The sequence below is a fragment of the Egretta garzetta genome, unplaced genomic scaffold (assembly GCF_000687185.1).
Source record: "Egretta garzetta isolate BGI_Z169 unplaced genomic scaffold, ASM68718v1 scaffold68, whole genome shotgun sequence".
Classification (NCBI taxonomy): Eukaryota; Metazoa; Chordata; class Aves; order Pelecaniformes; family Ardeidae; genus Egretta; species Egretta garzetta.
In genome coordinates this window covers 971,695-997,540 of record NW_009260774.1, presented here as the reverse complement: position 1 = coordinate 997,540, position 25,846 = coordinate 971,695, and the positions used below count along the sequence as shown (strand labels likewise).

The 25,846-nt window shown below is 40.7% G+C and overlaps 1 protein-coding gene across 1 annotated transcript in view; it reads left to right on the top strand.

Moving 5' to 3' along the window:
* The window catches only part of PTPRR (protein tyrosine phosphatase receptor type R), a 135,927-nt gene that overhangs the window by 107,427 nt on the left and 2,654 nt on the right, over positions 1 to 25,846 (top strand). Inside the window, exons 8-12 of the mRNA XM_009646267.2 lie at positions 6,899 to 6,978; positions 9,183 to 9,320; positions 16,519 to 16,629; positions 17,721 to 17,878; positions 22,095 to 22,208. Of these exons, the coding sequence (XP_009644562.2) occupies positions 6,899 to 6,978; positions 9,183 to 9,320; positions 16,519 to 16,629; positions 17,721 to 17,878; positions 22,095 to 22,208 (601 nt within the window). The remainder of the gene's footprint in view (positions 1 to 6,898; positions 6,979 to 9,182; positions 9,321 to 16,518; positions 16,630 to 17,720; positions 17,879 to 22,094; positions 22,209 to 25,846) is intronic.

The following is a 25,846-nucleotide window of genomic DNA, read 5'->3' as shown; positions in this document are numbered from 1 at the left end:
TTTGGTAGCATCGGAACCACATACTGAAATGCAGCCTGGGTGCATGCTGGTTTTCTCTGGAGGGCAGGTCAGGCAAATGGGTAGAGGGAGGCCTGCTGTGCCTCGCAGTAGCTCCCTTGGTCTGGAGGATGAGAGGACCAAGACTGTTGCCTCCATCACAGCCCACTCTGTCTTGCAGTCACTGAATTCCTTCTGGTTGGATCAAGCTTCTTGGGATCCTGTCCAACTATAAGTGGCCCAGAGTAAAAAAAGCAAGTGCACCCTATCCTTTCTTGTAGCGGACGTCCATCTTTACAAGTCCTCTGGTGTTGTTTTTCTTCTCCATACCCACATGGCTTTGTGGAACTCTGTTTACATTAGTAAGAAAACCACTCTCACACAGTGCTGCCTCACCATTGCTGTAAACTTGTTACTGCTTTGCTGTAATGCTTCTGTATTTTCATTGGCCCAAATTATTGATTTCTGACGAGGTAACAATTGCTTTGTTATAATTAGAGGTGATTGAAAACTTTTCAGTGGAATAGTTTTCCTTCAAAATACAAGTTTCTCTGAAATTAAACTATTTTCATAACATCTGTTGAGGGATAATGAGATATTCCATTTCTCTTTTATTAATCATTTTGGTTTGTGTTCAAATTCAAAATAGGTTGCCGAAGTTTTAACATTGCACTAAATATAGACATGAATAGTTGTGGTTTTTTAATATTTTGACACCACCAAAGTGAAAAAGTTCAGTGATTCAAAATGTAGGGGGACACTCCCACAGAAAAATGTAAACACGTCCCTTTGGTTAGGTTTGGAATGAAGAATACTTTTTAAATGTCAGCATATCGTATCAAATAGAAATTTGTTTTCTAATAATCTCTATAATGTCCTTGTAGGCCTATGTTCTATATTAGTCATGCAAGTTCACACACTTTACAGGACAAGACTTCTCTCAGCAAGCCTGAAAGCACTGTAATTTGTTCACATCATACAAAGGCCTGGCAGTCAAATTAATGGAAACTGATGGCCTTCAGCTGCTAGATTAGTCTCAGAAATGTGATATGTAGCTGGGAAAGAAACTCATTGTGTGGAGTCCTTGCTTCCCTTCAGCCCCCAGTAAAATTCCCACTGACTTCAAGGTTAGTTCCTCTATTGCAAGCAATAGCTGTGCGCAGCTGAGTGCAGTGGAGGAATGTTGAAGCGAATTAAATAAAGAAAGTAACTGAATGCAAGTTATATACCAAGCAGTCAGAAAACTCAGCGTCTCTTAGGGTCTGGCCCAGTGTCAACAGGATGTACACAGCGGGTGAAATCCTGACCCCTTTGACGACAGCAGGAGTTTTGCCATCAGCTGCAGTGGAGCCAGGATATGGTCAAGCCTCCCTCTGCCTGACAGCCAGGATTTTTGGAAGGAGTTCTCCCTTCCCATAGCATCTTGCATCCGAGCTGTCCCAGCCACCGTCAGGTTCTCCTTCAGCAACACCTTGCAAACACGATGAGCCCTATTTCACTGCAGCATGTGTTTTGAATCAGGACACGACAGCTGGGCCGTGGTTGATGCTGATGAGCTTTGAGAACCAGCACGCCTTTGAGTTTTCACCTCCAGTTAGCCGGGACGTGCTGCCAACTCCGTGGCACATTTTCAGCCCAAGCACACTGCCAGCATGCACCACAGCTACTCACCGACAGGCGCTTTGTAACCATCCTTGACAGAAATCAAAAGGTCTGTTGCGTGTTAGCACCAGGCTGTTTCAAAGAAGATATTTTGAGGATTGAGGCACATGCTCATAATAAATACTCATACACCCCGCACCCAGTCCAAGAGGGTTTGGAAACGATTTGAGTGATTAAATAGAACAGCCTTCCTGGTTTCCTGCTCCGATGATATCAACCCGCTGCTTCGTATGCCCGCGTCAGCTTTTCCATTCCCAGCGCTGGGTGCGTCTCCTGAATCGGAGCACCTGTGGTGACAAGTGACGTTCGAGCTGACGGATTATCTCCTAAAAATGCCCAGTCCTGCCAGCTCCACCCTCTGCACTGTGGAGGCTGTTCTCGTGTTCTAAGAGATAATTCTGTGGCAGGGTACATGAGGGCAGGTTCATGTTAATAGATGCTACCCACTCGGACACACTCAGGTGAAATAAAATGAATGCCTAATGAAAGTTATTCTATATGGAAAACTATAAAGTGCAGGAAGTGTTACATTTCTATGAAAGATGTTTCACTTGCAGTATAACATAGCCAATGCTCCTATCAAAACACTAGGATGCCTCTTTAAGTTTTCTAAGTGTTATTTGCTTTATAATAATATGCTAATACAACAAACAAGGGGACAGTGTGGGAACGGAGGCAAGTGGCTAAACAATTCCTTAAAATCACTGTTTCTCCATCCTTCCTCCTGACAGCAACCCCATGCACCAGTCCTGTTAAACCCAGCTCCATATCTTCAGCTGCATTCCCTCTGCCATCCATGTACAACATTTCTCATTCCCTCTGAGCAGGTTCCCAGTCCTGCGCACAGATTTCCTAGTCTCTCACCACAGTCACATCCTTGTAGGAGAACACCAGCCCCCCCTCATCCTCTTACTCCACATCTTCACTTTCGCCCACTTCTCTCCTGCAGCCCCAGCTACAAGTCCCACAGCAGGACCTCAGCTTCATTTTTCCACCTCAAACCAGAAGCAGAATTCCCGTGGTTGTTCAGGGCATGCATGGGCTCTTGCTTATAAAGGAGCGAGTGGCTTAACACTATTCCATGGGTATCTTCATGTGTGCAACACATTCAAGGTACCTGGATGTCATTCCTTACCCCTTTCTGAAGAGTCCCTTCAGGGCAAAAGCCTACATGAAAACACTCACGGCAGAACAGAGGTGGGGGTCGACCTCTTCTCCCTGGTAATGGACGATAGAACGAGGGGGAATGGTTTGAAGTTGCGCCAGGGCAGGTTTAGGCTAGACATTAGGAAAAACTTCTTCACTGAAAGGGTTGTCAGGCTGTGGAATGGGCTGCCCAGGGAGGTGGTCGAGTCCCCATCCCTGGAGGTATTTAAAAGAAGGATAGATGAGGTGCTTAGGGACATGGTTTAGTGGTGGGATGTCAGGGTTAGGTTAAAGGTTGGACTCGATGATCTTAAAGGTCTTTTCCAACCGAAGTGATTCTATGATTCTATGAAGGTAGAAAGCACTTGGCGGGTCAGACCCGCAGATCCACAAGCTGTTGCTTGTGCTAAAACAGCCTCTGGCACTCCAGCTAAAGACAAGGAGAAAGTTAAATCTAAATCATATGAACAAAGCACTTTATTATGCAAGTTTATAGACAGATGCTGGAAAACCGTTCTCTTGATGTCGAGAATTTTCATCTCCCTTGCACTACAGTCCTGACTATGAACAGTCATGTTTGCTCTGATCCTGCTCCCTAATGAAGGTAATAGGATCACCATCAGGCTTTCAAAGACTAAAGAAAAAATCATATTTACAAAGCAGAAGAAGAAAAATTGTTTAATTGTAGCAGAATTCAACATGGGTTCATTGAAGCATTTTTGTATATCCATGTGAGTCAATAAAATGTGTCCTAGTTGTGGTCACTACATCTATAATATTTGTAAATAGCCAGTATTATAATAACTGATCTATGTTAGACTGCATAGTTAAGAAAGTAAACGGATATTAGGCAGACCTTATTTCTGATAGATAAGAAAGATTCCCTTTGCATGAATGAAACTTTATTTTGTAATGCTGAAGCATGTTTTAAAATGCACAAGCACTCACCGTGATAAATCTGTTAAGTTTTCCATTGAGAAATCCTGGATTATATTGGAAGTGCCAGGAAATTATTCAGATGAGACTGAAAAATTATGCATAATTTACAGGTATTTTATACATGAGGTGTTTTGAATCAGTTGTATTATTTGCAAGTCTAATAGCCTATTCCCCACCTGGCAGAGATTGGGAGTGCAGTCTGGTATGGTTCTTCCATGTTCTCTGTTACAGTGTTTACCAAATAATACCAGTATCCATAATTCATTTATAGTCTGCAAGCAAACCCAGGCAAAATAGAGGTGGATGAATTTCAAAATGTTTCAATGTCTGAAAGATTTATGATCTTTTGGGCTGCAAGTGTGAGAGGGGTCTGACTCACGAAATTTTCGTCTCCATTTCCTCCTCACAAAACAGAAATACCTTAAGGACAGCCCTTCTCCTAATATTTCAGTCCTACTGTTGATAAGGCAACTAGGACTGGACTAGGAGTAGCAAATTACTAATCTTGGAAATGCTACAAACACGAACACATCCATGCCCTAAAGAATTCAGAACATAGTAGCAGTCAAAGCGGAAGAAGAAAAAAACAACCACAGCACATCACACCCACTGTACAACAAATACAGCCTTTGCAATGGGACAAAGCCCTGGGTCTTCATGATGAAGTGGTGTTCATGAAGTGGGCGAACCTCCAGTATTGATGGCAGTGGGGGAGGCTGTCCAGCAGCGCCACCATACAGACCAGCTTTTTCCCTGCACCGGGCAGTCTCACAGGGGCAAGCTACAGCCCCTTTAACACCCTCCTATTCCTCCAGCCTGGTAAATTCAGGCCAATATTAATTTCTTAAAGATGGAGTTAGAGGAAGCTGCTTCTACTCTAATGGGAGAGCTATTCCAGACTTCCTAGGTACAGGGAAGAAAATAGCAGTAATTTTGCCTCAGTCGAAATTGTAGGAGACATTTTTTATTAGCAATTATAAGTGCTTAACAGCTCTGCTGCATTCCAAGATGCTTTACAAACATTGATGAATTCAGCCTTGCAGCCACCATCTGCGTCTTTCTGCTGTAGCTTCAGACTCTCAGACTTTGCCATCCTTGAGGAAAAGATTATTACCTCCAAGGTATTTGTCATTCAGAAGGAAGCTAATTACTTCCATTTGTGTCTGATGATTGCTTAGCAGCTCTGGATCTTTAGTAGCATTCAGGTTTCCTCATTTCAGAGCTGAGTTTGCAGCACTTACCTATTTCATAACTGATCAGGACTGTTAACTTATAAAAGATTCCCATTCAGAAGCAGTGTTTGTTTTGTTGATTGGAGTTGGAAGGAGGACTCAGAAATTGTGAAATTGGCTTAGCTGCTCCTAAGTAACAGAGGGATTTATCTCAAGATATGATAATTAAACTGGATGTTGAGTCTGCTTGGAGAGGTTTTTTAAGGTAGGGGTCAAGCTACACCAGAATCAGAGGCATTGTGTGAGCTAGAGGAAGCGGGTGTTTTTTCAAGGCCACGTAGCCTGAGGCATTTGTGGAAATGGCTAATAATCACTCTGTGCTGAAAAGGAATGAGAGGTTTCCTGTCCTCATATTGTTAAGGAGAAAAAAAAAAAAAACCTCTAAGTGAAAAAGTTGGGAAAGCTAGTACAGAGAGATTTAACACAAGCTAGCAAGAGTTGTGTTATTCACGCAGAGGACAAGACTTCCACGCACAGGCTTTGAACTAGAAGTCATGCATTGGTTTGCACATTTTAAGAAACATACTTTCAAAACCCCAGCCTGGGTCCTTCAAAGGCTCCACTCTTGTCCAAGACATTCCTGTGACCTCCAGTGGGAAAAAGGACATAAAGTATGTTTGGGATCATCCCTCCTCTTCCTTTGATTTGCAAAGGTTTTATCTTGTTCTTAGGAACAGGATGAAAAGTCACAAAACAAATCCAAAAGCAGCTCTGAAAATACCAGTTTTTCTTCAGCATACGTACACCAATTATATATTTATCGCGTAAGCAGCAGGGCCATACAATAGATAGTGTTTTCTTACCACTCTCCAGTTCAGCATCCATGTATGTCTCTTTGAACACATTGCCTGGATGGCACTCAGCAAAGCAGCTACCCAGAGACTATTTCCAAACCAATAGGTGTCTGTATTCTGTCAAAAAGCTGCTGATTCTAATTAATTATTTAAGCAAATTGCCAGAAGAAAAGATTTTTTTTTTTAGTACAGAAATAATTCCTTATGATTTTATTAACAGTAGAATACTTTGTCAGAAAAGGTGTGAAGAAAGTCAAAGTGTGCCCCTAGACAGCCACAACATAGGCACCTCACTCCCCTTCTCCTTATCCCTTTCTGTTATGCTGTGTAACTGAGAATTTACTGGCTTTAGTTCCAAAAGGGTAATACATGGGGGATCATATCATCACAAATGAGCAAGCAAAAACTTTCTTTGCAGGAGGGATTTAGTAACCCTGTATTCAACAGAACTGGCCCCCACTCTGCCCTAGATCATCCAACACAGTGAAGGAAAGAAGATCGTGATGGAAATGTTCCTGTATTTTGGCATTGTGTCTCCAGTCTAGTACACATGAATGGTCACAAATCATGTCAGATGAGAACACAGGACTGAAGGGAAGGATACGGATTATCTAGACCGGCTCCTTACAGTGAACTTAAATTGGTATAAAAACACATAGCTGATTTCATCCCAGGCAGAGGGAGCTTTTCTTAATTTAAATCCAACTGTAGTCATTGGAACAGTACAGCTTCAGGCAAAGATATCAAAGCTGAATCCAAAGGACTTGGTATAATTATCTAGCACCGTACAATGATACAACACAGGTTTCAGACACAGTCTAGGCCAGTCAGCTTAACACTCAACACAGGCAGACTAGACCTTGCTGAACATTGCCTGGACCTGATAGCTTTGCTTCAACGCCCACGGCTTGCTGAGACACTTCTACACAGCCCAGCATTGTCCAGTACAGATGTGCCTTAGTTACACATGATGATCCTTTGCAGAGGGAAGAATTCGATGCATAATGTTTCAGTGCTTGACAACCCCGAATAACAGCAGATTATTTTCTTCAACGAGTCTTTGATTCTTTATAGAAATCTTCTAATTATGGGTTTTCTTTTCAATTTCCATCTTCCTTGTGCTCTTAGATCCTCTAAGCAGAGTGTATTTGAAACCCAAAAATCCATCTGACTCCTTGAGTACCTACATAAATGCTAACTACATTAGGGTAAGTAAATGTACACTCTTCATGTGCTTTTGAGACAGTATTTGATTTTCCACATGAATAGCTGGTTTTGCCAAGGTGCCACTCATTTTACTCCTGCCCATCTTCATTGACAATTCCTAATCTTTTTGTCTATATTGGTGTGGTAGAAGTAGTTTCATGAGCTGTTTGTAACAAAGACCATATAGCCATGAATGTACTAAAATGGTTGCAGTCAGAAAACAATTTATCAAATAGTTTTTAAAAAACATTAATAAACACATGCATTACTATTTGTTTACTTCAGTATTTACCATTTAATATTGTCCTACTGCCTTATAGTAAGGAAAAGAGGGTTACCTTTTAACAGTGACAGAGATACTGGTATTTTGGTAAAGAGAAGATCAGAGTCAACAGCAATATAAGCTGTATGATTGCTCATTGCAGTCATGTTATCCACAAACAAGTTCAGTGGTGACTGGTTTTTTTCATGCGTAACTGTATCAATTGATAGTCCTGAAATCATCAGTTAAGTAATTAAATAAATACTGTAACGAGTTTGTGACAAGGAGCATAAACAGATACATTAAATATACACGTGTGCACCAGCACGCACACTTGTTCACGTTTTACTCCCTATAGTGAATGGTTACACGATACAAAGACTTTACCAGCGTGAACCCTGTTGGAAAGCTCTATTTCTAAGTCTCAGCTATGTTATAATCCTCGATGACACACGCACACCCAGAGCCTTCTTGAACTCGTGGCACAGCATGTGCTGAATAGACTACTAAGAAACTACTTCAGTCATGTTTTAGGAGTGTAGTCATCTACTTGCAAAATTAAATGTTTTGATTAGGGTTATGTACCAGATCCTCAGCTGGAGTAAATATAATATTGCAACAGAAATTTGGCCCCAGAGCCCTACAACAATGTTGCTTATTTAAATAATGGTACATTAATATATACATACGCATCCCCCATGCCCCTTACCCTGCCTCACTTTACAGCCTGTACTTTCAGCATTTTGTATGAAAGACATCATCATGTAACTAAGTAGAGCGGTCCTCTTTGGAGAGCAACTCCTCCACCAGCCAGGCCATGTTTTGAGTCCTCTGAGGTCTCCCTTTTCCCCATGCCACCACCCTTCAGGCCGACATACGGTGATTTCTCCAGCTGCTAACACTGGTTGAACTGTCAGCAACCACAGATAAAATACAACCCAGCGATGAAATGAAATTTCACATCCATGTATTCAACATCATTAGGCTTGCTGGGATCCTGACAGACCTGTCTTGGACAAAGTATGTTCAGGCAGGTTGGTGAGTAGAAGGAGGACTGTTTATACCAGCTGAGGATCTATCTCATTGGTTCATGCAACAAGTAACAGCTCTCAGGAAGAAAGGCACTCAAAAGGAAGACCCATGGCTGGAGGCTCCCACACCACCTCCAGCCGTTCTGCATTCACTCATCTCCTTCAGGCATTGCCAGAGTCTCCTGATCTGCGTTACTGTTGGGCACCCTATCACTGCACAAACTCACAAGTTCTCCCTCTCACCCCAAAAGTAAGAAGGCAATCTCTTAGTTTTCCCATTTCTTCTTGCCTTTCCCTTTCCTCTGCTTCCCCACTGTTTGCCTGACCTTTCTTTGACCTCCTATACACTTGTGTGTCTCAGGAGTCCCTATACAGATACGTTGTCCCTCCTATAAGGTCTCATAAAGGCACTTCTCCCTTAGTAAAGATGCATAGCAGAGTCCCTGACTCCACAAGCATTCATGTATTTTAAATCTTTTTTCCTGTCGTGAATTTTCATAGAAACCAGTTTTATAGTTCTTTTTTTTTTTTCCTGTGGTTTGTTGACTGTAAATTATCTTGTAAACACTGCAGCAATATAAATCATGGATTAAAGTACCACTGGATGATGGAAAGCCCCAACAACTTGGAGAACACAGTAAGCTAGAAGAAGACAAGTAAGCAGGAAAATTTGAGAGGGATCAATATATTCTCAGGAACATTTCAGTCCATCCAAGTAGTTTCCAGAGGAAAAACTGTTCTACTGAAAAATTTCTGATCTGCTCTACTGTTAGTCCTAAATGCTTTCAGTTCAAGTAACTATTTTTTTTTAAATTCCAGATTCATTTTTTCTGCTCTTTTAGACCATTCACCTGCAATTTTGGTTGACCACATGAATTTAAAGTAAATGCTTTTGTGTCTGTTTCTAAACCAGGGATATGGAGGTAAAGAGAAGGCTTTCATTGCAACTCAGGGACCCATGATTAATACCGTGAATGATTTCTGGCAGATGGTTTGGCAAGAAGACAGCCCTGTTATTGTTATGATCACAAAGCTGAAAGAAAAAAATGAGGTATGACAACTATCTAAACTGAGAAATTATTCCTATGGCTGCATACTGTAGGAAGAACCTTAGCAGATATGGAAGGAAGCTACCACATAACCGGCTCTTAAATACTCTGGTAATGGGCAATGTGAAAAGTAATGTTAGGGTAGCCAAATACACCAACTGCAATTGCATACCAAACATAAGAGTTGTATTTTAAAAAAAAAAAGACAAAAAGGAATTCCATTTTCTAGATCTGTGCTGTTGCTTTCATAATTTTTTAAGAAAAACCTCATTTATCTGTTGGGCACCTCTGTACTTCTTGTTACTTTCTGGTATATAAAGATTAGATGGTTAATGTTATGATTAGAGGTTTCCTGACATGGTTAAAGCTTGCACTTTGCTATAATGGCAGGTTTTGAAACCCTTCCAGATATTACAAATCTTCTGGACCATCCCAGAAATACAGTTTGGGGTCCCAGATGCCAATACCATGGAGGGACTTAGCCAGAAGGGAAATACATGGCTCTTTACCTTAGTACCAAGTAGAAATAACAATTGCATTTTAATTGCTAATGGCCGTCTAACTGCCTGTTATACATTCTGTGACTTTTGGATAATTTCCTAACTACATCTTTAATAGCTTTATTTAGTATTCATGTAAATTTTTACCAGGCTTTTCTTGATAGTGCCAGAGTCCGTATTTGTGACTGCCAGACATTAGGAATGAAAATCACTCTCCCGTGCAAAGGGCCAACACAAAGCTCTGTTCTGGAAGATTGAATGTTTAAGAAGTGCTTCACAGGGCTTGTGGATAAGAGAGAGACAGACAGAAACGAGTTTGACTTTTTTCTTGAGTCCAAACTGCTAGACTTAGTAGCAATTCCCAGCTCCAGGTAGGTGCCTCAGTCCAGTCTCAGCACCTCACACACCTGCTCTTCAAACTCAGACGCATGTGATGGTAGAGAAACAGAGTTTATTCAGGTAAAGCTCCCAGTCTGAGTGATCAAGGGACCAAGATCCTGAGTGCGTTCCCAGGGTTCAAACTCACTGCTCCATCTAAATGTGGACTCAGTAGACATACCCTTCTTCTGCCCTTGACCACTGTTTGGCTTTTTGTCACCATAAGTCTGGGCTTCTAACATGAACTTAAAATCCAGTGGATTTTAAGAAAGCTGTATGTAAAAAGTAGGTAAGTCCTGTAAAATATCCCAAGACGTATTTCCAAACCAGGAGCCATTTTGCACTAGACTGTTCAAACAAGTGTCCAGAAGCCTACATTAAAAAGATTACTCCTGAAAACGTAGAAAACTTAGCCCAGCCTAACTGGCCCAAAGAATAAGTATTTCACTGAGGAAACGCTGACTGTTTAAACACTCACATCTGACACTGTGTAAGAAGAATGACTTGAAAGAAGTGTCCAGTGGTTTCCATCGTGTCAGGAAGCCCTGTGTTTACCTGAGTTACACAGGCTCTAGGCACTGGTGTTTATCCGCATTGTTGTGGCCTGGCAGTGGTAATTTCCTCCTAATAGAAAGGGTGGGGAATCTCAGATCATTCCCAGGCTATATAAAGAGGCTGTGTTTGCACAAGCTGTCCTACCCTGCCTAGAAACCTTAGGAGCTCTCCCACCATTAGCGGGTTCCTCCTGAAACTTTGCTTGCTATAGAGAAGAAAACAGCTTAGCTGGTGGCTGTGCTCAGCGTGTTAACTTCACTGTTAAAGTATTTGCTCTCTATAGAGAAGGCAAGAGCAGATGTTATTTAGCATAATAGCACTTGATACTTTTTCTTCTCTGTGGTCTGCTTTATTTCCATCATTTTCAGGGAGGTACATCTGCAGTATACACACATACAAATACCTTCATGTTTGAAAGCGTATTCATCCACTCATCCACATCCACCCCTGCACAAATAAACCGCCGTACCTGACTCTCAGGTATGGGCCCCATTCCTCAGCTGGTATAACATCAGTCAGCCTCCATTTGAGCTATAATGTACTGTAATGTATAAAGTAATGTATAATGAGGGAGCTCTCAAATGAAAGACACGTGGAAAACCTTAATCTCAACAATAAATTAATTTATTTAGTATAAGAAAAGTTATTTGGGACATTAGTGTCCTAGTTCAATATACTGATGTGATGAATTTGCAATAACAATGGGAATTGTGTGAAATGATGATAAACAAAGGTTCTTATAGCATTACTTCCTTCCAGGAGATGAAAAAATGGTTAAGACTCATAGGTTTTGTAAGATGGATGAAGATATAATATGAAAGTAGAGTGCTGAGCAAAATACTCATTTCAGCGGTATGAAAAAACTGTGGAGCATTAAATTATTGGTTTTTCTTTCTTTTTCATTTTAAAGTCTGATTAAAAAAAAGGAGATTGATTTGTAAGGAAGAATAATGCTGAAGGAACTATGGCTGCTGTGAGTATTTTAAGCAGAATCTGTAAAACCTGTCCTCAAAACTACACAATGTCTGAACAGACTGGAAATCTACCCGTGCAAGAAGAGTCCACAGCAAAGGAGCTTCTGCCTGAATAAAGAATGAGAAACTTGGAATTCTAGGCTATAATTTTAGGGTAAATGAGGAAAACCACATCTCATCTAATGATCTAGGTACCCTCCCTGGTTACTGAAGAGCAGTAGTCACCTCCAGAGGGTGATCCATCCCACGCTAAGAGAATGAGATAAGTCACCCGCTGAAAGTGAGCATCTCTGATTCTGTAGTAATATTTTAGGACACGATCTTACAAAGCTGTATCCAGAAGGCACAGGTAAACTTCATATATTACTGGGTTTGGTCAAGACAACTGAGCAATGGAAATTAGACAAATATGTGGAGTGTAAGAATTTTGTAGACTTCTATATAATTTTATAGAGAAGTTTATAGACTTCTGTTTTATCAGCTGTTTTTTGTAGTGATGCTATGTACTCTGTAGATAACATGCATTTACTCTGCCTTCAAAACTTACCAGCAACATTACCTGTTAACCCATAAATGTCTTTTGGGAAGCACAAATAAAGAATAATGTGCAGCATTCAGCAAGAAGAAAGGACTAATACTGACAGATGCATTAAACAATGTGTGTTTATTCAACTCAGATAATGTAAATCTTGTTGTCAGTAATTATCTAGGACAATCTTGTTAACTCACTGTTTAAAGCTCATATTCTTTTTCATGTAGCATTTTTTCCCTCACTTGGTCTATAGGCACGCTTATCTATGCATAGCAAAGTCGATTTTGGAATTTGGAAATCCTACCTTTTACAGAATTCACATAAGCCTCTTTGAAGATTACTTATTAGTTAGGTTGAGTATTGGCACCGTAGATATGTCTTAGGTTTTGGCAGAACTTAAGAAGATTTGGTCCTAACTTTGAGGATTTTAGTATATGAAGGCAAATCCTGCAAGCCCTCTTAAAGTACAGCTCTCATGCTTGCGTTAGTAGTGACAGCAAATAGAGGGCAGGAGTAAAAAGGGATTCTGAAATGAAGCTTTGTTGTAATTATTCATTACTGTGGTGTGTTGGCCTGCTTATTGGGACATTTAAAGTGTAAATTTGTTGGCATAGCTATATGGAAAACTAAACAAGAAGTGGAGCTGAAGTAAAGCAACTTCACAAATATTTGAGAATTGTCAAACTAATTTTGTTCAGGCTCCAATCCAGGGAAAGTAAAGCAGGTAAATAACAATGTCAGCTGAGAGCGCCTTCAGCATAACTGGGGGGACCAGGCTGCAATAGGAGCGCTTCTGGCAAGTTAAAAAAGCCTGTGGTCCTGAGCCCAGACCGACCGCGGCAAACAGCAGGTGCCAGCCCCGGCCCAAGGCAGGGCCAGATTCTGCTCAGGAGAGCTCCCATGGGCATGGGATGGGGTGCGCAAGGAGACAGGACAGGGGACGGAGGGAGCCTAAGCCTGCAGCCCTGTTGCAGGGGGAAGGACAAAGGCTGAAATCAATGAAAGGCCATGTGAGAGACCATTTCTTGTATAAACTTCCTGTTCGGGTCAGGGAATGTGGTTGATGTTTTCGGGTTTTTTTTAAAAAAAAAGGTCAGGCACCAGATCAGAAATAAATAATCATTTATTAGCAAAAAGCTAACCAATGGAAATGAATCTGAGGGGGGAATTTGAAAGACAGCAGGAAGATGAGATTTTCCATGTGAAAGTAAGAATATTCCCATATTTGGCTGCCATGCAAGTTGGTTAGGATTTTTTTTTTTTTAGCTTAAGCGTTTTTAAAAAATCCTGCTTATAGCTGTTATATGTTTGCTGACTACATAAAGGATTGTACGTGCAATCCCAAGCTCACAAAATATGTGACCTTTTTAGAAAGTGCTGTAATAGATGAATGTGCTGAAAGGGAAACTACGCAGCCTGAAAGAACAGCAAGGAACAGAATCAGGACCACCACAAAGAGTGGAGGTGGAGGACTAGTGTGTACGGTTTTGGGCCCCTCACTACAAGAAAGACATTTTGTTGCTGGAACATGTCTGGAGGAGAGCAACAAAGCTGGTGAAGGGTCTGGAGAGGCTGAGGGAACTGGGGCTGTTTAGCCTGGAGAAGAGGAGGCTGAGGGGAGACCTTATCGCCCTCTACAACTGCCTGACAGGAGGCTGTAGCCAGGCGGGGGGTGGGCTCTTCTCCCAGGTAACAGGCGACAGGACAAGGGGAAGTGGCCTCAAATTGCTCCAGGGGAGGCTTAGGTTGGACATTAGGAAAAATTTTTTCAATTTAAAGGCTGTCAAGCATTGGAATGGGCTGCCCAGGGAAGTGCTTGAGTCCTCATCCCTGGAGGTGTTTAAAAGCCAGGCAGATGAGGTGCTTAGGGACATGGTTTAGCGGTGGGATGGCAGTGTTAGGTTAATGGTTGGACTTGATGATCTTAAAGGTCTTTTCCAACCTAAACGATTCTATGATTCTACGCAATGATAAGTACAAGTGAGTTCTTTCTTTTTTCTGATATACACTGTAGGCGATAAGATTTTAGTGAGTACTAGAACGCACCCTTCTTAACCACTGTGTTTGGCTTTTGGACAGGTTTAAAATATACTTACCTGAGACCAGTGGATTTTTCTCTAAGGTTCAAGCAATAGCTTGAGGCAATTTACTCTTTCTTTGCTGATGCTCATAGGATTTTCTATATGATTTTTTATAGGTCAGATATGTTTATCCCTCCCATCTCCATCTTTATCCCTTTATTAAAATAACTTTCAAAAAACATGCTCATTCCCCCAAATATCTGTCTTCTTAGAAGTGCCTGAACCAGCTGATCCCAGCTCTATTTTCAAGCCTATTTTTTTGAAGCAGTAACAAATGGTATTTTAAAAAGGTGCACGGAGACTGTGTTAAAAATAATCCATTGTATCTCACTAAATGTAGACAGACTGTTAAATGAAAGTTATTTTAATGAACAGCCCATTTCATTGTCCACCCAGCACAAGTCGCCAAGGAAAGAGTCAAGAAAAACACTCTTCTGGAGTGCCTGAAGGCTTTGTAGTGAGCGTCGCATGCTTGCATTTATCAAGAAGTCTCAGGGGCTGATTCAACTATTGTTGATTGTCAGGGCACAATTGTGTATTTAGACTTTTCTTTTTCCCATATTAGCACTGAAAACTGCACTCCCAGGGAGGGGCATGAGTTGCAGATCTGGCAGATGATAGTGGCTATATGTGTCACATGGGGGGGGACTGTGGAACTTGGGAACACTTTTTTTCATACAAATTTCTGAGTATTTTATTGCCATTCTTGATGTCTTCGGGGAGACGGCAAATTTAGGATGTCCGAGTAATTCTGCAAAAGACAGGATTTGAACGAAACCAGTCAGATTGGCCAGCATTCTTTCAGAAAATGCGGCTCTCACACACCTTACACTATTAAGGTAATGAGCATCTATTTTTAGAAAAGTATTTATGCAGCAGAGATGATTCGCTTCAATCAGCTATTGGGTTATCAAGTAGAGTAACAGCTTAAAGATCACACCTGGTGGCAAAGCCTTGCAATTCACTGATAGTTTTTTCTGGTTGGTTTTTAGCAGGATTTACTGGGAGTCATGCTTTATGGCAGTTCATTATATTAAAGGGATTGTTTCATTTTGCTGTGTAATGTAGGCTGCTGTCTAAATATATACCAGTTTCTTCAGCAAGAGTTTGTGAGGAAATACAAGCAAGTTCTTTCTGGGATTCCTGTTATTGTAGAACTCTCTGTTGTGTCAGTGGTTTTGTTTTACCTAGGCATTGGATGTTAAAAAGGTGGTTTTCTTTAATTGTTGGATTTGGGGTTTTTTATTTTTATTTAATGAACAAGTCAGATTGGCCAGCATTATTTCAGAAAATGTGGCTTTCAAACACCTTATACTCTTAAGGTAATAGACATCTATTTTTAGAGTAGTATTTATATAACAGGTTTGTTTTCAGACAGACTATAGAGATACTTTAATGGAAATGAATATGAAGCTGCAGTTGACTTGAAGATAAGCAAACTACTGCAGGGGAAAAATAAAACAGTTCATATTGTAAATACTATTTTTTCATCTTTTTAGTAGATGCTTATCAGATACATTGCTGAAATAGTATAACACTACTGATTCATTAAGAATTCTGTATATAATTTTGTGTAGCCCTAACAAGACTGATGGAATTTTTTTTAACATTCATTTCCAGAAAGTTATATAGTAGACAACTCAGTTTCTGCAAAATACTTTAACATGCTCATTAAGTCCCACTGAATTCAGTAAGATCTAAGGGCACATTTACATGCTTTGTTGTATCAGGGCTCAGGAGAGTAAAGAGGATAAAAAGTCTTGTGAGGAGGGGACAAATTCTGAATCTCTTGCTCAGAAGGAAATCCCGTTTGGGAAGAGTAAACTTTATAAATTTGATTCTATGAATTAATTAAAGAATGTTCTAGGAAAAAATATCTTTTATTTTGAATGTGGAAAATAATTCTTTTAACTGAACTTCTTTGAGCTGTTAAGAATAAAAACAATTGTTCAAAGTGTTCAGTGGTAGAGATCCATATTTGAAAAACGCAGATCCTGAAGATCAGGCCTAAGTCATTCATTAAGAACCCCGCAATATCTTATTTCGGAATGCTTCTGACATGAATAACACCTTGGTTGAATTAATCTGAACTTTCCAGACAAATACATTCTGTGTAAAAATTGGATATGAATATGGCTCCAGGATCCAGTTTATTGACGACACTCATGCTTGCTTTCCAGAAATGCGTGCTCTATTGGCCAGAAAAAAGAGGAATCTATGGGAAGGTTGAAGTCCTTGTTAACAGTGTGCAAGAATGCGAGAACTATACTGTCCGTCAGCTTACAATAAAGGTAACAGTCTGCATTTGAGAAGCATTATTCCTAATGCTTTTTTTTTTTTAATGTTAAATAAAGTTAAAGTGGTCTTTTTAAAGGGCATAAATTTTTAAGGGAAAAGTAACTGAGCTATGAAGCTCTCAGCTGCAAGGTATGATTGAGACCAAAGCGCTGGAACAGTTATTGTATTGCTGGGCGATACAAAGTGATTTTAGTTAATGAAAGAATTAGCACAGCATCATTCTGAAAAAGATAAGCTGCTCATGTTATGTGCTGAATGCACCTATAGCCCATTTGAGAAGCTAAAAATATAAGGAGTATATAAGGATAGCTTCATGCTTCCATGGTTCTGGCTAAATATTAACTGTGCAAAATAAGGCAGATGCTCCTCTTCTAAGTTGCTCCCCACGTTACACTTAGATGCTATCAGATTGCATCATCTGCTGCTCCTGACAGAGCATTACAGTAAATAATGAATTGGGGAAATTTGCTTGGTGTTTCAGCCCAGGCAGTGAGAAGTGGCCAGAAGTCATATTATCCAACACAAATTAGTCTTAGCCCATATTTAGCCCCTTTGCTTGTTGATGAAAGTGGTAGCAGCCTCTCTTGGGGAGAATAACTGGACAAACTGGGATGTTTGATTAATCTAGAAGGGCAGTTCTTCTGCACCTTTAACTTAAATACTCTTGTAATTTTAGTGTCAGACCCTTATGATAATGTCCCTAAAAGGTAGCAGAAATATGTAATATTTTGGAGATTCAGAAGCCCAGTTAAGATGATCTCTCTAGACCTTATTGCTGATCTAATGCAGACCTATGATGATTGCCAACTGGCAACACAGTCAGCACGTCAGTAGTCAGATGGACAGCACAGTACTTGCACAGCTGGAAAAACAACAAAGTTTTCAGGTGCACAAATCCTTCTTAAAACTGTGTCGCTGGAAGTGCGCCTGGTCCCTGCAATTGCATCCTCTGAGTCTAATAAAAAAAAAAAAAAATTGTTAAATCTCTCTTAATGTTTTTACTGTCTTTTTACCATAACGTTGAGAGAAATGAAAAGAATTGTTCACCACAAGCATGCATATAAAATCTTTATGTTATTTTCAGCAAGGGAGTCAATCCCAGAGTGTGAAACACTACTGGTACACATCCTGGCCGGACCACAAAACGCCCGACAGCGCTCAGCCTCTGCTGCAGCTCATGCTGGATGTAGAAGAGGACAGGGAGGAATCACCTGGCAGAGGGCCTGTCATTGTGCACTGCAGGTAATCTGCAATCCTTCTCTTAAATGACTGCCCAAAGCAAGGCCACAGCAAACAGTCCTAAACAAAGAACTTGTTTGGGGGAGAGTAAAGTTTCCCAGATCCCTTTCATGCTAATTGACTTTTCCCGTTCAGATTTGAGGATTTGAGTTTTGGAGAGAATTCCCTTGTTGTTAGCAAATAGTTTCTGAACCGTTCTCCATTTCTGCTAATGAACTCTCTTTTTCAAAGACCAGCTGGAAAAAAGTATTTTGCTTCTGTTTCTTATTCACGATTTGCTTTCTTTTTAGTCTTGTGGCATAATTGCATACCTAAGTCAGATGCAATGCCCTGTGACTGATTGGCTAAAGTGTTGTAAAGCAAGTCAATTTTGAACAGCAGGCAGCAGATCAAAACACATCAGTACTAAAATTTGTGAACATTTTCACAAAGGCAGTTGGTTTGATACTCAAGAGCAAAGTGTTATTCACACAAGTTGTAATGAACCGGAGAATGTCCTTCTAATGATTCTAATTAAATTCCATTTTATTGCTTTATATTGATTCATTGTCCCATGTTGCAATTTAAGTAGTAGGAAGTAGTACTGGATTTGTTACATTGGTGGAAAGAAGTAGGTGAAGCAAAACAGAAAAAAAAATAAAATCAGTGTTTCCTTACTTGCTTTGTCTCATAACTGTGATGATACATCTCTTACATTTGGAATAGTACTTTTTTTTTGTAGAAGTACATGAAAAGCAGAACTTTTCATCTTAAACAACTTCTTTTCAACTCCATATTTAGGAAATTTAGAGAACTGGAAGCCAGATTTGAACCACTCATTGTTTTTCAAAACCAGAATGTGATGAATAAGGAACTTTCCCAAATTTTATGCAGCTGTTTTTATCAGGAATTGTAGTTTCCCTAAATAATCCACAAATCTGTGGATGGCTATTGAGAGTCCCATTATTCCAGTAAGGATCTTCAGTAATGAAGGTCTTCAAAAGAATGGGGTGTCTTCCTGAGGTGAGTGATATGGCAGCAAGGTCTGTAAACATGAGCAGGAATTTATTCATGATTAAAGACCCAGATATCACTTCAGTTGTGATTAAAGTTAATAGTTCTTCAGTGACAACTCAGCTATCTATACGTTCACTACACTATGGTCTACAAAATGGGTAAACACACTTGCACTCCATTTTCTAGTCAGGTAGTTTCTTCCCTTTTAATCTGAGTTGCAGCTGAGGTCATTCAAGCCTCACAGATCCTGTGCACACTTTTAGACTTGTACCTCAGATACAATTGCACAAGTCTCAGTTATTTCCAGAGGAGTATTACAGTGCACGCTCAAACAACAATCACTAATCTGAAGCAGAAATGCTTTAATAATTTCTTAATATGACACAAGTGGAAAAAAAAGCAATTCAGTTTTTTGTGCGTGTAGCCTATCAGCATAGGGTGCTGTCTTACACACATCAGTGTAGAGCCCATTCAGGACTCGGGATATAAGAAAGACTTTACTTCTTTTAGCAAAGTAGTTCCTATTCTGCAAAAGAATAGGCAAAAGAGTAAACTTTTGCTTTGGTCCTTAAAATCAGCAGCTCTGATTACACACATGCCAAGGACACAGATTTCCAAAGGAAGAAAGTTTTAAGGTCTTACTAATTTTTATAGTGGCATTCACTTGGAAGGTCTGTTTCCTCTCTCATGTCACTCATCTAAAGCATGTGGTAAATATGAAAAATATCTCCTTAATCTGTTATTTGGATGTGTAGTTAGTACATCAAAATAAGTTTGAGCTTAATGGCAGCTAGGTGGTTTGGGATCAAATACAAGTTTTAATTGAGGGATTTCAAATATAGAATGGAAAAGATTTTTTTTTTATTGAGATTGAATTAATAAGGAAGAATTAGTACACAGAATTATATTCTGCAAATGTAAAACTAATTTAGCCTCATTTAGTCAGTGAAACCAAGCTGACCAACAATCTGGACCACAATGCCATTTTCTGCTTCCCAGAAGGACCAGCATTTTGGCATATTAGAGGACTTGTAAGAGTTTCTTAAATGAGAATAAGGGATAAAAATGTCATGCTCAGAAACTTGACACCATTATAGTTATTGCTGGAAATTTTTTGCTTTTCTTTCCTCATCAGCTAGTGCATGAACATGTTCTATAAAAAGCATACTGCCTGCATCTCTTAATCCTGAAATCATAACAGTCCAATATTCCACACTCCCAATTGACAGACCACAGTTGTTACGAATGAGTTACTACATGTTAAACTCCTAAAAAAAAGGGGAAAGACAGAAATACATATAATAGAAAGATATGTAATGGAAAAAAATATATATACACCATGTTTTGGTGCTTGAAAATAATTAAAAGTAAGTAGCTCTCCATATTTTCTAGATATACCAGGAAAGAAATGTCAGGCAAATGAAGAACAATGTCATTTTTATCTTGCACTGTCTGAAATAAAGCTAGGTAATAAGATAGGACTGGCACGCCTGAGCTGAGGAAGAAAATATTAGAAAACCCTAATCTTTGTTTAATACATATTAAGAACTTGTCCAAGAACACTTAATCCACCCCCAAAAAAGGGAAAAAAAAAGAAGCCTTCATTGTAGCCAACTTCTCTTACATCTGAGTAGTTTAAACTTTCAAGTAGTCCCACTTTCAAGGGTTTAAAAATATTTGAGGAAGAGAATGGGGGTAATTGCTTTCTCCAAATCCTTCTTTATAAACTATGTCCTCCTTTTGGATACACTTATCCCATAGATATTGATGTCAAAGGAGACAGGCTGTCAACTCAGGATCTTCATCTCACTCAATCCTTTCTTACACTGCCAGTTTTACATCTCATTATCCCTTCACGGTTGCCTTAGACATCCTCAGATACTTAATATTGCTGAGTCCTCTTGGAAATTTTCACTTCCAGATGGGAGGGCTCCTCAGTCTCTAAAGCACTCCTATCTTTCATTCGGTGCTCAGTAGCTTGTGATTCGTTTCAGCTGTAGCAAATGGACATACTCCCGGTAACACTTGGCACTCAGATATATCAACCTTCCATCTGAGACACTCAATGTATTCTTTCTGACATTAATTTAAATAGCTCTTGCAGCACTCCTACGAGGCAGGTGGCATTCATACCCATTGCAGAGATGAAGAAAGCAAGGCACCAAGTGGTTAAGTATTTACTGTAAAGCCAGGCATAGAGATCTGGACCCCTGACTCTGTTTTAACTATTTTCCTCACATTTTCATGCCATGCAGCATGGCAGGGATGAGCTGCACTGAATTCCATGTTACTTAAGCAAGAAATAGAGTGGGGCAGAGATTCTCAAATGTGTTGGAGGTCCCAGGGAGTAAAAATAATGCCAAAATTGCTGTTTCCAAGCAGGCATCAAGAAAACCTGGAGAGTTATAGCACCAAATCCTTCTACCTCCTGCAGAATCACAGGAGAGAGGGTTAACTTCATCAGCATGGCTCAAGGTCCTTTTTACATTCATGGCTATGACAGGACAAGGGGTAATGGTTTTAAACTAAACCAGGGTAGGGTTAGACTGGATATAAGGAAGAAATTCTTTACAGTGAGGGTGGTGAAACACTGGAACAGGTTGCCCAGAGAGGTGGTGGAGGCCCCATCCCTGGAAACATTCAAGGCCAGGTTGGACGGGGCTCTGAGCAACCTGGTCTGGTTACGGGTGTCCCTGCTCACTGCAGGGGGGTTGGACTGATGACCTCTAAAGGTCCCTTCCAACCCAAAACATTCTATGATTCTATGACTCTATGATTCTATGATGGTTAGAGGTATGGTTAGCAGAACCCCTGTATACTCTGAGGGCTTCAAACATAAAGCCCCACTCATTTTTGCCTTTAGGTGGGCTTTTCCCCCAACTCAGTGTATATCTCCATCATTTGTTTGGAGTGTGCCAGAGGATATTTGGACTTTGTGGTGCTAATGGAGATTGTTTTTCTTACCATACACTTGTGTGCAAACTGGAAACGTGTAAGACTCACAAATTACCCACAACAGCTGGACTGCTGGAACAGTGCACCCTTTCATTTCTCTCAAAGAAAGTGAACTGAGAAGTTCCCCTTGCTAGTCATGCACCCAGGAACTGTGGGTTCTAGCAATTCTGTTTCTCTCATTTTTAGTGTTTTCATATCTGTTTGTTTTCCACTTAACTCCTTTGACCTGTGAACTCTGTTCCCTTACTAAATTTTGCCTTCTTCTCAGTGCTGGTATAGGAAGAACTGGATGTTTTATTGCCACGGCCATTGGTTGTCAGCAGCTGAAGGAAGAGGGAGTTGTAGACGCATTGAGCATTGTCTGTCAGCTACGAGTGGATAGGTGAGTTCCAGAAGGACCGTAAGTCGGTCAACAATTCTGAAAATCAGTCAATGATTCTGAAATTATTCTGAAATCATTGCTGAAATGATTCGGTGCTGATCAGTAATGATTGAGTAATGATTCTGAAAACCTTTTCACAGCTGAATGTTGCTTTACATGAAGTGGCTGTCATCACTTTTCCTGACTGAATATTCCAAGTAACCTTTGTACTTAGATCCTGAGTAGGGAATATTGTTTTCTGGGTGAAACTGGGTGAGATTCCACTGAATGAAATTCTCCTGAGATGGCAACCCTGTGGTTGCTGGGCACTTGGCACTCCTCTTTTCCCCTCCTGGAGCTTTCTGCTGTCTGCAGCATCCCACTGGGACACAAAAGACACGAGGCAATCTGGAAGCAAGGGATTGTCTTTGAGCCTGGATTGGCATGAATATCCAGGCTCACTCAGTGTGTAGTTTCTTTATGCCGGAGAGAGCCGAATCTGGTGCTGTTGCCATTCCCTCAGCTGTGCGGGGGGTCCTTTTGAATTGGGTTGGCAAATCTACCCAGCTTAAGAAAATAGCAAGGCATTTGTTGCAGAATTTTCTTAAGTCAGATCAATTCCCTGATTGAATTCACAGCTTGGGAGCAGGAACACTGTAAGCCAGCATTGTTGCAGAGTGCTTTGTTTTGTGAAACCATGGCTGAGGAGAGATTTGTGTTGGAAAGGAGGATGTGGGTATTGTGCACAATGGAAGCTGCTGGTTTGGTTGTACTTTTCTTTCTTATTCTGCTTGGGGAAACAGGATTTTGTATAAAGTAAATAAACAGGGTTGCACCAAGAATAGAGAAGTCCCATTCTTCTCCTGCTGTAGGTACCAGATCATATAATCTCATTATATTATTAACTATATTAAATAATTGAACATATTAAAGTATATTAACTGCTTCGGACATACATTTCTTTAAATGGAAAGAACCCATAACAGTGCAAATGCTGAAAAAGTGCTCAGGTCAAAGGGACAATACAGGATTTTTGTGTTCTGAAGCTCTGAAAGGTACTGGAACCACGAATGGAAGAAGGAGCAGGATCCATGTAGCTGACCATGTTTATGGATCACGTCCTCTGCCTTCCCCTCCCACGCGCCTTCATCATACTAGAGATTGTAATGTGATCTGTGCAGGGCAACATGAGCCACTTGGAATGTAAAATTCTCCAAGGGGAGTTCCTGGCCTAAAAATCTCAGCAACAAAAAAGATGGAAGAGCTGAGGGGAAAATGCTTACTCTGTTTTAAATTATCAGCTCAGAATTTGCAACACTCCGTTCTGATTATCTGTTCATCTTATTGAAAAACGTTTGTAGTGCTCTCCTCCATTTTGGTATTTCTATTATAAGATAACCTTTTTATTATTGCTTTCAGACTCCACTGTAGAGAAGTGAAAGCAAACTCTGGTCTCAGCTACATCATTTTTTATGTCATTATTTCAGACATAGAAAAAATAATCTAAATTTTCAGGATTATAACTGACAACACAATTTCATCAAGTGTATCTGACTAATGGACTTTCTTATGGGTATTAGTATCCTTGATAAACTTGGAAAGAGCATGAAAATCTGACCCAAATATAAACATTCATAACAACAATCTCATTGACACAAAGCTTGTTATTAAAATTAAGGCTTGTGATTTGTGCATTTCAGTATATTTTTGAGTTTCAAATTATATAAATAGACTCCAGAGATCTTATTTATGGTGCTTCAGCTCTTTGTATTCTCAGGCATTGCCTGAGAAAAAAAGTATATCTGTGTTTTCATTTTTAAAGACATTTTTCTGGGCAAAATTCAGTAACCAAAACCTCTTTTTCATTCCTCTTTCCAATTGGCCATATTGCAGAATGGCTCTCACTCACCTGGCAGGCGGTTTATTGTAAGGATTGCTAAGGCAGAGCTTAGCAGCCCCTAAGACTACAGTAGCCACTGCCAGCCCAACCCGATCACGGGTTCATAAAGTGGGCAAGTATCACTGTTACATGGACAAAGCTCTATGACACCAGCTTCTTCAGTCCTGAAGTGGTGGTTACTGGCAGGTGGCATGTGAGATAGGGGCATTACATGTGACACGAAGCTGGCAAAATGAACTTATCATCCCTCTAGACATGGCTGCAAGAGCCAGCTCTGGCCACAGCTGTGTTGCACTTTGGTTCCCAGCGTGGCCAACATTAGAAATGAGGTACAACCAGGAGCAGAGCAGCAGCAGAGATGAGGCTGTCTTCCTCATGATGCTGGCCAGCAGCTGAGCTCCAATTCATTCTTTGTACATCAGATTGCCCTCACAAAACAAAGAAGAAAAGAGTTCATCAGAAAAGGATGGTTTTATTTGACCACCTAGGAGCCAGAAACCTGCCCGAGAGGTACCCCGAATCATTTCCTCTCTGATAGCTCGTCTCCGCTAGGATGCCAGGCAGTCTTTCTCATTCTCAGAGCTGCACCATCCAAATGCAAACCTACTGATGGAACAAACACACTCAACGGTATCCACTTGTGTGTGAACTTTTTGTCAACATGGGTCCACGGCTGCGTTTCTACCAAAGTGAATTGAGCAATAGGAGGAAAGGAAGGAGCTGTGCTTGAGTGACTCACAGTGATGCTGCCGTGATTTACCAAAACATTCCCATTGCCCAGCACACTCAGTGAGAACCAAACAAGCATCCAGACAAATTACATGTAGATGGTGGCAAAAAGTTATGCTGAAAAATAGTTTAACTGCCTATGTAGCCCCTCTGGAAACAGAGTTTAAAATAGAGCTCCAACAGGGAATGAGACAGGAGAGAGCTGTTCCTGGGTAAGGTATGTCCAGATGCCACTTTCTTCTTAGCTGTTCAGCATAAGTTAAGGCATGAACAGATCTGGCAGTAATCATCTGTGCTGAGCTAACATGAGGAAATGGGCCATCCCCTCAAAATCTTGACCCAGGATGGAGATACAGCCATGCTCATTGTGGATCCATAGAAAGACAGACCCACAGGTATGCTCAGCTTAGTCTTTCTCCCCGTTCATTTTTTATGCTTTGCAACAGAAACAGGAAATGTTTGATGTGAGGCATCTTCAAGACTTACTGTGATATCGAGAAACTGCACATTCTTAACCTTAAAGGCACATTCTTGGAATGACATCCGATAACTTTGCTCTTGGCTCCTCAGACAGGATGAAAAGAGTTCCAGTGTGCGTCAATTCATTGTTTAAGTGTTTTGACTAATCACTTCAGGTTAAAAAAAAAAATCCCCAACCCGGCATCACATTCATGCTGGAGCAGACTGCATCCAGCTGCAGGAGCAGCAAGCCAGAGGGCAGGGTAAAGGACCCTTCCCTCCCCCGTGGCTGCCCAGGCAGAGCTGGTGAGAGTCCCTGAGCCCTCAGGATACCAGGGGCTGTTTCTTCCAAGCACCACTCCACAGAGTCCCCAAGAAGCAGAGAGCCCAGCAGCTCGCAGAGGAGCTGGCAGAGGATGAAGGCTGCACACCCAGAGGTGCCGTAGCTGTGGGTACATCCCTTCTGGGTGCTAGGGACACAGGAGAGGAAACCTCCCTCCCTGAGCATATTTCCTCCTGAAATGCTCTTCCACGCAGCCTTTTGCACAAACTGATGCGTTAGGGCCATGAA